Source organism: Falco cherrug, chromosome 5 (genome assembly GCF_023634085.1).
Source record: "Falco cherrug isolate bFalChe1 chromosome 5, bFalChe1.pri, whole genome shotgun sequence".
Classification (NCBI taxonomy): domain Eukaryota; kingdom Metazoa; phylum Chordata; class Aves; order Falconiformes; family Falconidae; genus Falco; species Falco cherrug.
This window is the reverse complement of record NC_073701.1, coordinates 44,834,153-44,849,179: the sequence shown is the minus strand read 5'-3', so window position 1 is coordinate 44,849,179 and position 15,027 is coordinate 44,834,153. Positions and strand designations below refer to the sequence as shown.

The following is a 15,027-nucleotide window of genomic DNA, read 5'->3' as shown; positions in this document are numbered from 1 at the left end:
TTAGTATGAAGAGACTATTTTTGACTTCTGTGGAAGTCAAAAGAAGACCTGGGGTGGGCAGGGAAGTTTACAGAATCCTGACAAACACAGAATCTGTCTTGCATGATGACCCTATCTGTATGCTAAATCAGTTCACCGGCGTAAATTCATTCTTCATGACAGGTTACAGCAGTCATCCAAGTTTACATCAGCTGCAGTCTTGCCAAGTAGGTTCATATCAGCTCAGTGGGACTACACTTCAGTAAATAAATAAAAAGTATAAAAAGACAAATTTACCTAATCCAGGAAGTGTTGGGTGTGATTCCAAAACATGATGGCAGTGAAACATAATGCAGGGTCATTGGTGGTGAGCATTTTTCTCCATTAGCCTGTATACATATACGTTTGGCCTCTTTACGTGTTGGTGGGAGAGCAAATGTCATTTGTGTATCATTTAGCACACTTCTAACCTTAATACTGGAAGAGAAAGAAAACAGTCAGAAATGCAGAACCCACTATGCCACTCACTGCTGTTACTACACAAAGCCTATGACCTATAGCAAAGGATAAGGAGAAAAGAGAAATGAATCTCTGACTTGCCAGATGGAGGTGGAAAGATAGAGCAGGGAGCTGAAAAGACAAAGTAGGGCATCTTTTGAATGAAGTTGCTGTGTGTCACAGTAATCAGGCAAGACAGTACAGATACAGGTCTTGTGGCCTTGGGATGAGGCTATGTAAGGCAACGTGTGGTTTTGCTGTTTACTGTGTACTCCTTTGTGCTACCAACACAGTCCACGAGCTAGTCAAGAATGAGAACCTTAAACTTTCTTTTCTTTCTTCTTTTTCTTTCTCTCTTTCCCTCTCCCTGCCCCTCGCCCCCTTCCTCCTTTTCACTCCTTCCTCTTTCTACTTCCTCTCTCTCACTTCTTCTCTCTGTTTTTTCTTCTGCAGTCCCCAGGAAATCCATGGTTGAAGTAAAAATCAAACAGTACCACATGAATGCTTTTTCAAGTGCTAGCTATGGAAAATGGGCTTGGTAATCACAGGCAGCCATTGCAGATGCATCTGAAAATGACTGATTCAGAATAAGATAGCCTAATTATCTAGGGGGTAACACTGTGCAATCATTAACAGAGAAAAGTACAAGCTATTGCATGAGAGCTTCCCTTCCCTGGCACGGTGTTTGTGCTTTCACAAGCAGAATCCTAGAATATATGGGGGATATTCTGAAGCAGCAGTGAGTCAAACAAAATCTGAGGCTTTCTTGTGACCTAACTTCTTGCTGCCTGCTGCAAAGCACAGAGGATCACAGGTACAGAACTGTCCTACTACTGCTGCGAGAACTGCCTATCTACATATCCATCCCTTGTATTGTACCCAAACACCAAATTAATTTCCATCCTTTGGGAATTTAAAGTGGAAGTATAACTAAAGGAGTGCAGAGCATCCCCCACTCTGCTGAGAAGGGTTACTGGACAACTGTATTGCTAGGGCAAAATGGGCATAATTTTCACCATGCAAAGTAAAAAGTATTATTATTTTTCAGAGCTTAACTCACATGTCTGGCTTACAGCCTGTGATTCCAGTCAGTATCAGTTTTATGCCCGATGCACGTGTAAAGTTTTCTCCTTTGACTGTTATTTCACTTTTGCCTAACGTAGAAATCCACAGAGGTTCAATGGAATGAATGCTGATAAGCTATCAGAAAACAAAACAAAACAAAATCTGGTTATAAAAAGGCTAGGCAGTTAAACAACAGCTGCAAAACCAACCACCACCCAGGAATGCAATCTTTATTGCACTGGGACAGATCTGTCTTATTAATTTCAAATTTCGTTAAGCTTGACCCTGGGAATAACTGTCAATCAGAACTTCTTTACAAGCCAACTATTTTTACCTACATATTTTCTATTTTAATGTATCTCATAACAAAGTTGTCCAATGGAATCACAATCTGACATACTGGAAGGTAAGCATCATAAAAACCCAGCTTGAAATGATACATCTTGTGTGACCCTTGAAGAACTAAGAAACAATGCAAGACGAAACCTGTGGTGCCGTCACTATGAGAGATCAGAGAAACAAATGAAGGCATCTCTCATGACCTGAAAAGGGGAAGCAGGGTCAAATCCTAGAATGAAAAGTTGAGAAAGAGCCCCAGAATTAGCTTTACTAGAAAGTCTTTTCAAAGTTATACATAGAGCTAAAGGTACAACACAACTGCAGGGATTTTTTGGTATCCCATTTTGATTCTAAGAAGTTTACAAATCTCTTTTCCAGCACTGAAGAATAATTCTAGTTTGCTCTGTCACAGTCTTGCAGAAACGTGGACAATTTTTAAACTGTGCTTTTCTTTGGCTATCTTTGCATTTACTTATTTTAACTTACTAACGCTACCAAGCAAGAAGAGATAGGTTTTTTTCCCCTAGTGTATTTACTTGATCCATTTGACAGCATCTCATGTTTAATCAATTTTACTGCTTCCTCAGTTTTATAATCACACAGACTGTTTCCTCTCAGTGTATCTTTCAGACAACAAACTGAAGACATTCAAAAAAACCAGGAAAAAACACATGTGAAAAAAACCACAAACTGTTTGGGACCTTCTCAGCCAAATGATTTATTAGCTTGCTTCTAGACTGCCTATAATATTAAAATGAGTTTTTAGAGTATTATGATTATCCTGACTTCTTGACTTCTGCTGTGCACCTGTGGACACCTCCACTGGGCAGTTCAGCCTTCCTGAGCCCAGAAAAGCTGCTGGTGCAAAACCTCCAGGAAAGACCTTCCCACAGGGTTTTTCTCCCCAGTAATCTTTTCAGAGCAACACCAAGACTTCGGGCTGGTGGTCTGTGGGGACCACTGGGGTCACATCACCATCCTCTGCAAACACAGCCATTGCCTGCTTCAGAAAGGTCCCTGGCACGTTGTTCCCACACGCTACCACAGCCTGCTGAACACCAGAGTGCTCTGGAGCAAATGTGAGACCTGTCACAACTGACTGAAAGCTGCAACTTGTGTCTCAGGAAAAGGCAAGAGAGTGAAAGGCTGGGGCCAGAGGGCCTGCAAATGGGCCTCCAAGATGACCTCTGGTATGGATAATGGGGCAAAGGAAAGCCCTGACAAAAACAGCCCGAGGGTGGGGGTGGGTGGGGAGAAATTCGCTCCCATCCTGATCCAGGGATCAGTTTAACCCTCAGTATGCAAGCAGGACAAGTGAAGTAGAAATCTGAGAGATCAGAGCCAGCGAAGCACCAGTGCTTTTCTCCACCCACATCCCTGTCCCTCTGCTTCTCCCCAGCCTCAAGCGCACCAAGGACAGTCAATATCCTCACACAAATCCAGAAGCCAAATCCTACAGAAATGAGTAAAACACATGCTTTGGGGCTCTCACTGGTAACCAGCAGGGAGCTGTGAAGCACAGGAATAATGCAGTGTCACACAAACACATGGCGATCCCCCAGAGCTGCACCAGGGCTGTGAGCCCCGGTGAGGGCAACGTCAGGCACCCCCAGCCACTGGAGAGCCTGCTTCCCCGCTTGACCACCGCGGTCTGTGACACTTTCCTCAGCAGCAAAAGAAACTGCGAATTTCCTCACTGAATGCAGGAGGGACCAAGCACCCTCGCTGGAGCCTGGGGTGCTCATCTGCCCAGTGCTAGAGAGCTGATGACCTCCCAGTTGCTGCATGGTAGGGCGGGGGGAGATGCCTGGCAGCGAGAGGGGAGAGAGACAGTTGAGAGGCAGAAGGGTATTTATAAAAATCACTAGTGGTGAGGCATATGATGAAAGCAGCGTAAACATGCAGAGAGACATACAGACAGCGTGTGCCAGGTCCTCAGGTAATGTAAATCAGCACAGCCCTGTCAACTTCAATAGAGATCCACATTTCTGAGCTGCAGCCCCTGGTCCCCTGGACAGCCTAGCACTTCCCTGGGGCTGCGTAAACAGCAGCAGCCACATCCTCAGAGGTGTGGTTAGCATGGCTGCAGGTCCCAGCCAGATCTCTGGCAGCAGCCCAGGTTAAGCAGCCTCTGCCACCCAGGGGAGCTCATCCCCGCTCCTGCACAGCCCCTCCTGCGGTGCTAGCACGGGCCCGAGGCCACGCGAAGAACTGGATCAGGAAACTGGCCCAGATGAAAAATAACCTGCCGAAAGACAACAGTTATTTCCAGCCGAATCAGTTCCCCAGCCAAGCGTACTCTGCAACCACTCCAAGTGCTGCTCTGGCACGGGGAGGGGGAAGGCACATGCATGGAATCCAGCAGCTGGATTCAGGAGGAGGGCTGGGGCTGTCACTGAAAAAAAAAGTATATTAATCTAAATGCTCAGCTGGGGTTGTGGGAAAACACAAATCCTCTTTCTCAGAACTCCAGTATGTTCTCCTTAAAGCACCAGCAGTCAAAGGAGAGCAGGATTTCAAATGCAATTTCAAGCCCTCTGAATGGATCAATCACTTCTAAATAAACATCTGCCTTTGGACTGCCTCTGGTGCTTTCACTGCCTTGTCCATCACTGTCTTTCCAAGATAAGGCCCGTGGAAGAAAGCCATCTCCCAGGCAATTCCAACTATTTACCAATGTCAAATTAATGCACTTGGAAGCAGAGCAAAGAAGAATTTCCTCTGTTCTTCCACCAGCCATAATGTTTTATATGCAAACCAAATCCAGAATATTAATGCTCAGAAGCACAAGTATTACAATCCCACTTGTCTCTGTGAAAAACAAAATGGATTTTGTGATTTTGTTTAAGAAACCTCAGCTGAACAGCTGAATTTAAGAGGCAATTCCTATCTTCACAGGTAAAAGTTGGGGTAATTCTAACAAAACGTTTCGAGATAAGAACACAGTTGCTATTTATACCAACCGTGCTATCACTCACAGAAAAGCAGAAACCAAAAAGTGTAGGCAGCAAATCTCTGTGTACTTACTCATCAGTCAAATTTCTCTTCGCTACTCATTTCTTTCCTAACACCTGCATGCCATAAGCAACCACTGATGTCAAGATTGCTCAGTTTTATGAGAAAATAAAACCATTTTGGCACCTTAAATAATGAAGGGATAACCTCATGGTTGAAGGGCTGGCCTACAAGGCAAATCGTGTAGACTGCACACTCACATAGTCTATACGATTTCAATAGAGAACTCAAGAACCAGATTCAGAAGGGCACCAGTGACACTCCTTCCTTTCCAGTGATCCAGCTTGAGCAGGATGGATGGAGAGTAGCTCCATCTCCCGTTCTGTCTACAGTCTGGAAGCAAAGAGAATTTTTCTGGAACTGTGAACCAGGGATTTACTAACACCCAGGGTTTTCAGTTCCTGGATGCATCCTCTAGCCACTTGTCTGTTACACAGAAACTGGATGACACGTCCTCCCCTTCCTTCTGCTCTCCTGGCAGCTATGTTTCAGGAGAAGCTGTGATCTGGCTGCATAAAATCAGGAAGAGGTTTGAGACTCTGAAACTTAGTTTCCCAGAGTTGTCTGTGAGAGAAGAACTCAAACAGGCATTTAAGTCCAGGTGGGAAACTAAGTTCAAGATGTTCTCCTTTGGGGTTTTTTGTTGGTGGTCAGCTTATACGTCCCAGCTCTCAGTACGCTGGCTCCTGTGGAGTGCCTAAATATAGCACATGTGGACTTTGGCATTTAAAGCAATATTGTAAACACTGCATCTAGAGCTAGGCATGTAACTGTTGTAGTTTTCACTGTCTCAGTGCCTAGATATGAAACACAAATCTTTGTTGGTACCTTTAAGCATCAACAAAGCATTAAGAAAAAATAGTATCAATCCAAGTCCTGCATTACCTTTCTATGTAACCTGACTGCCTTCTCATCCATATCTCTGTTCTTCCTGCAAAGTCCTTTCATTTTGAATAAATTTTTCCCCCAACCCACAGAACCTCAGTAATGGCGATCTTAAAATGCCAACTAACCTCTGTTTTCTGCGTAGTGGCGATCCCCTCGGAAGCAGCTGCATTACAACTATCCTGAAAAAAAATCAGCATTTCTCCACGTCAGGACAAGGAAGAGACACACTGCTCCTCAGATATTAAAAAAGAAGGAAAAGGCATCACAGGGGATTCCAGTCCTCCCCAATAAACTTCACCTGGCAGGTGGTGGCAGGAGAGACACGCGTCTGTTTACAGCTGGCACACTCACCCTTGTGTATACATCGTGAGCAGCTGGTAACACAGAAAACAGAGGGTTTGTAAGACACAGGAACTCAACCTAGATTCAGCCATGACTGTGAAATTTCAAGTGACAGAAAAAAGCTCAAACCCAAGAGAACAACCTGGCAAACATATAATGAAATGCATAAAACTTTACCCTCTAAGTCTATTGTTCTGTTGTGCTTATTTTGAGGACAAATTTAGTATGAAATACAATCTGTGCTGAGATGCTGAGTCATAAATTTCCAAAAAGCATGAAGCAGACAGAACACTCTGTGTTTCATTTTGCTGTGGTTTTCTCCAGTACATAAGTGGCCAGATAGTACTTTTTAAGCAGAGAAGGGCAAAAAAACATCACTGATTCTTTCACAGCCTGCCTTAACTTCTGTGTGTGTAGAGCTAGCAAGTACTGCTAGTTTACTATTGCCTTCCCTTACCAAATAATACGCCTGTTGAAAAGTAGTTTGTCCCTATCTTGCTTTGCAATGCATCTATCAGCGTGGAGGAAAGCCAAGAGCAGCACAGGCCCTCCCCACACCTGCTGAGAAATGCTCTGATTTAGAGAAAGACAGCTCCTTCCCTGTGTTGCTCCAGGGACAGGGAAGTGATGTGCTGCTTCCCAAAAAACAGGAGTTCAATTTCATTCCAGGTGCCTATGTGCCAAGAGGCCAGATGCCCTTTGTATAGGGGAGGACCATTCTGAACAGGAACACTGCAGTTACCTACAGTATATGATAGCCATGTCTTTCTAAGTTTTAACAACCACATATCATAAAGAGTTAGGCCACGTACTGGGCACAAATGCTTTCTACTGCGAGCTCTCAATAAAGAGTACAGCTCTGAAAGATAACGTATACAGAACAATAGGTATTAATTATTCCTATTAGCAGATTAGATATCACTTTCTGGTTTAATTGTATTCATGTTACCCCTGGACTATATTTCAGTTGCATCTGGCTCTATTAAAAACCAGCTCCATAAAGTGGCTTTTACAGAATCTCTTGACTCCTCTGATCTAGGTCCTATCCCGAGTTCCAGGGGCCCACCTTTTTCACAAGGACAAAAAGGATTTTAATGTCATTGTGACATCCTTTATTATCTCTTCAGGCACTTGTCTTAAATTCAATCATTGTAATAACTCTCCTACAGCTAGCTGCCAGGGTCCTGATAAATAAAAGCGTCATCAGAAGAAGTAGCTTTCTAAGGACAACAAAAAAAAGAGGAGGAGGAGGAGGAAATGGGCCAGGAAAAGGGATTTGACTACCTTTAGCAAAATGCATTTCTTTAATAAATACAAAAAAGAAGAATGATCATACTTCAGCCCCCCTTCCCCACAAACACACAAACACCTCAGTGAACTTGAATAGGAACAAGGCTCTTACTTTTTCAGCTGAAATGTTTGTGTGATATTCCAAGAGCTTGAGGACAGCGATGCTTCAAGAACTAGACAATCTGGAAAAATGTGACTGTTAGACATACAGACATATGCTGGACATTACAAGAAATAACTGTCAAAAAATAATTCAGTTGAAAGCTCACGTGCCTTCAGCTGTTCTCTACGTGGTATGCACCTTCTCTCACACATTCATTCACACTTTTGACTGATACAAATAACTAGATTTTGTCCTTCCATAGCATCCTTCAGCTGAGTTATTCCAAGACTTTATACACATTCATTAATTAAGCTTGATGCCACCACTGCATGACATACAAAAGTAACGTTATTGTCAGCATACAGATAAGGAAATGCTACCATGGGGCAGGGATCTAGAATCATCTCCTGAAGAGCACACAATGGTATACTATAATACAGTCAGACCCCAGATTCAAGCCTTCTAACACAACAGACTGTGCTAATGTGAGGGACCCTAACACACCATACTTCTCTCGCTTTCTGTCTCAGAGACTTGGTTTCAGAGTCTTCTTTTGTAATCTATGCAGTAGCAATTTTCATCCTATTTAAATCTTTTATGATTGCATGAGTCAATTTGCCATTATTTCAGCTAGCAATTACTATACCAACAATTCACTGGCAGCTGTGGAATGAAAGAGTATCTTCTCCTATGAGCAGAATACCACATCGAAAAGCAGAGTTAGATATATACCACTTAAGCCAAGGTCCCTTTCATCTGTGTGCCTGCAGATGTGTACGTCTGTGAAATGAATGACTGTCTGAGATCAAACAAAACTCGTGTGTGCAGACTTTTCTGGCTTCTCTATGCTAGGAAGTAGATAGCTTTTTAATCCAGGAAAGTTACAGAGATTTAAAGTATATCTACCTTGCAAAGGTAAAGAAAGCTTTGTCTTTGTCACAGGCTGGCTTGTTCAGATGAAAGCTAGCTTTGGCTACATCTAAATTGTTAAATCAGAAGTATCTCCTAGCTCCACATGTCAGCATGGCACTAGGGGTGCTCACTGCAAAGGTTGCCTGCATTGCTTGTTAGAAACAGCCCTTGGGACTGTTCCTATGCTTAAATATCTCACTACACGGGTAGCAAAGAATCTGATTTTTAAAGGTGTTTTAATGCTTGAAGATGTGGATTAGCACACATAAACATTCTGAAATCCTTCACCAAGCACCTATTGGCATCTCCAGAAATCCACGTATCTGCATACATCTGACATAGTGGGCACACAGTTGCCTAAATCATTTGCCTAGGTCATTACATGAGAAAGGTCTCAAGCCGTGTACTACTGAAAAGTAGCATTTTACTAGGACTACTAAGTAGAAATAAGGAATCTATTTGCTTCTGGCAAGGCGTGTCTTCTCTTATAAATTTGTGTAATTTTTTAAAAACAACACTGTCAAATATGGTTTCATGATTTTGTCTGTGTGGAAATTCATGGAAGCTATTATTTTCTGTAAGGCCTGGTCTGACCTTTCAAAATACACTTGATTGCACTGAGTAGCAGGCATTTTAATTTTTTTTTCCAGAAATGATACCTGAAGGAGTTTTGCAAGTGCATCTTCTTGTGAGGCTGAGACCACTTTACATGAGGTACCATAAACAGTCAACATAACTTCCACACTTGCATAATCCACTAATATATCTCAACTCACAGGAGCATGTGAGTGGCAGTAATACTGGTGGGCACAAGCTAAGCTTCTGATTGATGCTGTTAAAGGGGTCATCTTTGGCACAAAGCACAGGCAAGGCAAGCTGGCTTCCATAACACTATACTCTGAAAACCTGCTAATGGAGTAAGGGAAAGCCTTAGTCCGTGAAGGCACAGAAACTAAACAATGTACTCCATAATTACAAGAAAACGTGGCTTTTGGGACTGGGTCAGTAAAGGACAGTTTTTCCTTCTATAATGCATTTGTCCCTCTTAAAAATCCACTAATAGTGTTTACTAGAGACAGCTTAATAGACCAGAATACTCATGGATATCAACCCTAGCTGTCATCTGCTAGTGACAAAGTCTCTTACTCTAGATTCCCAAATCAGTATAGGACAGGAAATTGACACAACGCTTGTATGACGTCAGAGGAGCTTTTCTCATACAAAGTCTGTAGGATGAGCTCCTGAGATCCCAGTATTCCAAGAAACCTCCCTCAAGGGCAAGGGTCCCCAAGACAGCACTCTTTGCAGCACTGAGCTCTCCAGAACAACAGGTCATTGTAAGTTCTGGCTAACATTTCATACCTCTTTCTACACAAAGGTGTTATAAAAGAAACATATTCCTGCAAAGTATTAGGTGTCTTTTGGGCTATATTATCCGGGGAAAAATAAAAGCAGGCATTTATCTGAAAATTTTGTTTCCTCTTCAAGTCACTTAAGAGCACATGGTATCCTTGCTATCTTTGTCCCTCAGTTTAGATGAAAACTCTCTTTTGTATTCTAACATAAGCGAGTTTAAAAAAGTACAAGGTCAATCTGTATTCAAAAAGCTTTGTGCTTCCATACAGACCCTTGAAGCAATGCAAGCAGGACATTTTCCTCCTAGCAGTCATATAAGACTCTATTGTGAAGGATTATCATCTGATCTTTGAGACCAAAGCCTAGAGAACAGCTCAAAAGTCCAGACATTCAGTAATTTACCATCTCATTCTAAAACTTGTAGCTGCCCATAAGATGCACAAAACAGATCACATGCATTCAATATAAATGGCTCAGGTCTCTAATTCTGAGAACTACTGGTGAACAAAGTAGTATAAGAATTATTGCAAAATGACTCAACCAGTAATTCAGAAAGATGAATAAAATCAAGTCAAAAAGATGTACCAGCCAAACTGCCCCCGAACCACTTATTTTTCTGCTAATCCTCTACATGGGGCAATCACTTTCTCACAAGTGTCTAAGTTAGGTTGAAACAGTTAATTGAAGGTTAAGTTTATTTATTGCACAGATATCCATAGTCAGATTCTCCTCTTATTTATACTAGTACAGTTTCTTGCAAAAACAAGTTATGTTTGCAGGTGAAAGAAGGGTTAAGATGGGTTGATTTGTCAAGGCAGAGCACTGGACCAGCTTGCATAGCTCTAGTCAGCTTGATTGTCATTGGAGCTATCTTAAGTTTCCTTAGACAGTGATTAATGGCACCATGTAAATACACCCTAGGCTAAAACGTTGCAGTGCTACAGGCTGAACTGAGGAAGCCGTTTCCAACCATAGGTTAACCTGTTTTATTACTTCTAGAAATAATTCCGTATCTTTAATTATCAAGAATAGTGTGACTATACTCAAATCACCTGACAAAACACAGATTTTTTTTTCAATGACATTTAATAAAAATCACTACCTACTCTCACATTCATTAGGCCTGTATTTATGCTCAATTCTCCCCAGAGATAAAGGACACTGAATAAGCATTACATACATGTAATAGTAACACATACCATGATCAGATATCGCTGGAGTGGTTAGATTGCAGAAGCAGGATGAATTTTTCAGCACTACGTTTTCATAAAATATTTCAACAGGTGTTACAACTTTTATTGTACAGGAAGTAAGGATTTTGCTTATGCTTGCAGCCACAGCAACCTAGAAAACAATAAAAAAAAGAACACAACAGACTTCTTGTAATACTTGCTAAGTGGTCACCTTGTCTTTGCAGAAAACTACAAAACCATGAAATGTACAAAATGGAAATTTTTGTGGTGGAAGCAGAAAATTCACTAGGTAGCCTCTCAAAGGAGTGGGCCTCTCCCAGCTGAAGAGGCAATACAGAAGGAGTCCTGACAGGAACTGCACTGTTTACTTCCAGAACCTAAATGGATCTGTAAGGTACGTTAGGGGAGCAATCTGGAATAATATTGGATTTAAAAACAAGAATTTTGCTGTAACAGTGTCATATGCTGTTATAGTTCCTTAAAAATATTTGAGCAAGAATGTACAAATCCTCGCAGATGACGACATTTGCATCCATAATCAAAATGCACTTAATTATGAAACAGAATTTGTCTTGTGAAGAATTATCCTTTGTTTCTGGCTGAGAGTGCTTTACAAATATGATCACATTAGTGCATTCAATCAGGAAACCAGAAACAATGGCATGCAGATTAAGTGGCCAGTCACAATACTTGATAATCAGATACTCAAGGCTGTGTGTGCTGTGAACAGATACTGAGTAAATACTAGTATCAAACACTTAAAGATGCATTTGTGTTAGCGTATGTGTCCCAGTGAATGTTTTGTAACTTGTTACAAAGCTCAGAGCTTACATAAAACACTTGATATATAGTCATTAGAAAGATAAAAATAGCTGATAAAGTGATATAACAGAAAGATTTCCTTTGTCAGCATAGTGAATTTTTGACTCAACATCAGAAGTATGGCTTCAGGACACATTTTACAGGAGAGGAAGAGGACATCTATCTGATTGACATATTCAACTTACTGGGATTTCCAATACATTTGCCAGTTGTTGAGATAAGAGACTAATATATGGAACATGGTGACAAAAGAAGGGAAGCTGCAGTAAGTGACAAAATGACACATTTTAAGTCACAATAAACAAACACACATAAAACTCGATGTACATACCTGATTTTTGGCAGGGAGACTTAGCAGGATTTTCAGATCTTTATCAGGTGCATGTGAAATGTTATACCAACCCTTTATGCTGTTTGAACGTGTACAATTTTCTTTTAATGTGCACCTAAAAGTATACATAAAATTATACTAGCCTCCTTATTGTGGTTTTGACTTCAGACACTGTACTTCTATTTATTTAATGTTACTGATTTTTTACAGGAACACTATTGATTTTTTACAGAAATATGGTTATAACTGCAAAAAGCTTCAGGAAACAATCAGTAAAGTCTTCTGCTTATCAAAATAAATTACAATGCATCGATATATGCCCTAGGGTCCTGATTATGTCAATAGGACTTGAGCAAATATTAGACGCTTGGCTAGTAACAGTGGACTTGGTAGCCTGGTATCGAATTCATCACCCGCAACTTGATTGCACCATGGTACAGCTCCAGATCTGACCCTTCCAGTTCCCTCGACACTCAATGAGGAAAAAGATGTTCTTTCAGGGTACAAGTCACCTAACCTGCTTTAGACATTCATACAAAAATGAAATGAATCACACTACAAAAGCTGCTCATTCTCTCCGAACAGTATAAAAGGAGACGGGGATGAAGCTCAGATGTAGAGCTATGCTACAAATGTGTATAGCTATATATCTACAAATACGAGATGCACCCTCCTTCCAAATATCCTCTGTCATCTATTGATGTGAATTGTAATCTTTCCCTTTTATGTCAGTGCACTTGGTTAAAAACACCAGGTTTGAAAAGGTAGCTCAAAACAGATTTCTCTGTCTTCAAGAATAAAACCCATGTCAGAAGTAGGATGGCACAAAGTAAATAAAAATGTTAGCTGCCAAATTGTAGGAAACAGAAACTATACAAGAGAAAAGGAAGAAGGACGAAACACTGGGCTATACAAATACTACAAATATTATCTGTATTAAAAATGTGTGATAAGAAAAAGAGAACATAGGCATACAAATTAGATGTACAATCACTGAGTTTGGAAGGTGAATCCTTAAAATACTGTCTGCTGTAAAGAGTTAATGAACAATCCACAGATTAACTCCAAGTAATTTCATATAGCTAGCAATTAAAGACAAGTAAGTGCTAGCTGTGTATCTTAATATTAAGACTGAATATTTATAAATGAATGTAACATCAAACATTTTTAATACTACTATTTTCCTACCAAATATAGAAGCGTGTATAGCTTCGATCATGTGATCACTGACATGTGCCTTAATGAACTATTCTTTCACTAAAAGCTAGAAATTAGTACATACTTGAGAAGCATGTGACTTTTTCATGAGGAGCTCACTGTATAAACATATTTCACAAACAGTGTGTTTTCTCTCCAGAAGGAATAACACAAGAATGACTTTTAAGAAAAATACCCACTGCTCTCCAAAATGCCTGAAATAATCCCACAAACCATAGAAATGATAAAGCCATCTTCTCTGTACTTCAAGACACTGGCAACTGGAATGCAGTTAAGCAAAGGTCACTTCCTTTGCGGTCTAACTCAGGAAACTGAGTTCCTGCTGCACAAGAACCTGGTGAGGCTTTGCATCTGAATACATTCAGATCATAACTACAGTGCAAGAAACTGGGACTATGCCTGACATATTTCAAACTGTCTGAACCAGGACAGATTTCAGTCCCATGTATGTCTCTCTTTACCTTACTGAGATCACAAAGGTCCATCAGCACCAATGTTTTAGAACCACAGAGGATGGGTTCTGGCATCAACAGATGTGCATAAACCAGATATTTGGATACATATGAGTAAGTAACTCTCAGTGGAAATGATGCAGGAGAAAGAGACATCCTATAGTTTCTTACAGGCTGAGGATCATGATGTTGAAGATGCAAGGCAACACACTTGCAATACTTGATACTAAATAAGTATATACGTTTCAGTGACGCATACTAAAATACTAAAAAAGAAAACTGTTTATAAATCTGAATATTTAAAACTGCCCTAGGACAAAGTTATTTGCCTTAGACTGCCTGAGAAACACAAGCAGTGAACTTGTTTCCCTCATCTACAATGAAGAATCTAAGAGTTTAATGACAAAAAATGTAATGTCACCCAAGACCCAGGGTCATGCTTGTCTTCATGGCAGGAAAAATGTGTCTTTTGTGGCTTTAAAAGCTGACCTTTAACACTGAAACAATATGCTATGGAGAATAGTTATTTCATAGGAAGCAGTCGCAAAGCGGGCAGCAGAGCATCTGATGCCCCTCAGCACAAATTCTCACAATTGCTCTGCACAGGACGAGAGTAACAGGAATTCCAGTGACCTAAAGATGAGACTGTTTTGTTATATTCCTATTTTTAGACAACTGATATTGTTTGCAAGCACATTGGAATGAATATAACCGATAAATATTATTTGTGAACCACATAGTTCTGAAAACTAACATACAGGCTCAGACAATTACCAAGTCTCACTTTCTTGGAAAGGTGGACTAGACTAGACCCTACACAAGCATGAAAGTATAAGATATAAATTCCTAGGATCAAGTTTCAGTCATGCATAGATATGTGCACAGAGAAAAGCAGAGTCAAGATATTTTTTTTTAAATCTTTCACAGCAAGCTAGTTCTTTATGCCACTAAAGATTCCTCTTCACAATTGGAATCAAGCTCCTCTTATTTCATTATAACACAATACCTATGCATACCAGTTTGTTCATATGTACTTAAGTCTCTGCTTCAGTAATTTTGCATTAACTACAGATCCTGCTGAGTTTGCCCTCTCTAGCTTGCTAAAGCACACTGATTTCATCATGGAATGAGAACTTTGTTTCAGATAAAATTTTGGCTTCTGAGGTACCAGCCCCAGAATGAAGTCCACAGATTTCACACACACTGACCAAATTAAAAAGTAAG

The 15,027-nt window shown here is 40.7% G+C and overlaps 1 protein-coding gene across 1 annotated transcript in view; it reads right to left on the bottom strand.

Moving 5' to 3' along the window:
* Positions 1–15,027, bottom strand: part of PLXNC1 (plexin C1) — a 72,379-nt gene that overhangs the window by 38,998 nt on the left and 18,354 nt on the right. The window contains exons 5-11 of the mRNA XM_027815381.2: positions 12,134–12,248; positions 10,987–11,131; positions 7,529–7,598; positions 6,083–6,158; positions 5,910–5,963; positions 1,538–1,677; positions 277–456 (exon numbers count right to left, since the gene is read on the bottom strand). Coding sequence (XP_027671182.2) covers positions 277–456; positions 1,538–1,677; positions 5,910–5,963; positions 6,083–6,158; positions 7,529–7,598; positions 10,987–11,131; positions 12,134–12,248 — 780 coding nt within the window. The remainder of the gene's footprint in view (positions 1–276; positions 457–1,537; positions 1,678–5,909; positions 5,964–6,082; positions 6,159–7,528; positions 7,599–10,986; positions 11,132–12,133; positions 12,249–15,027) is intronic.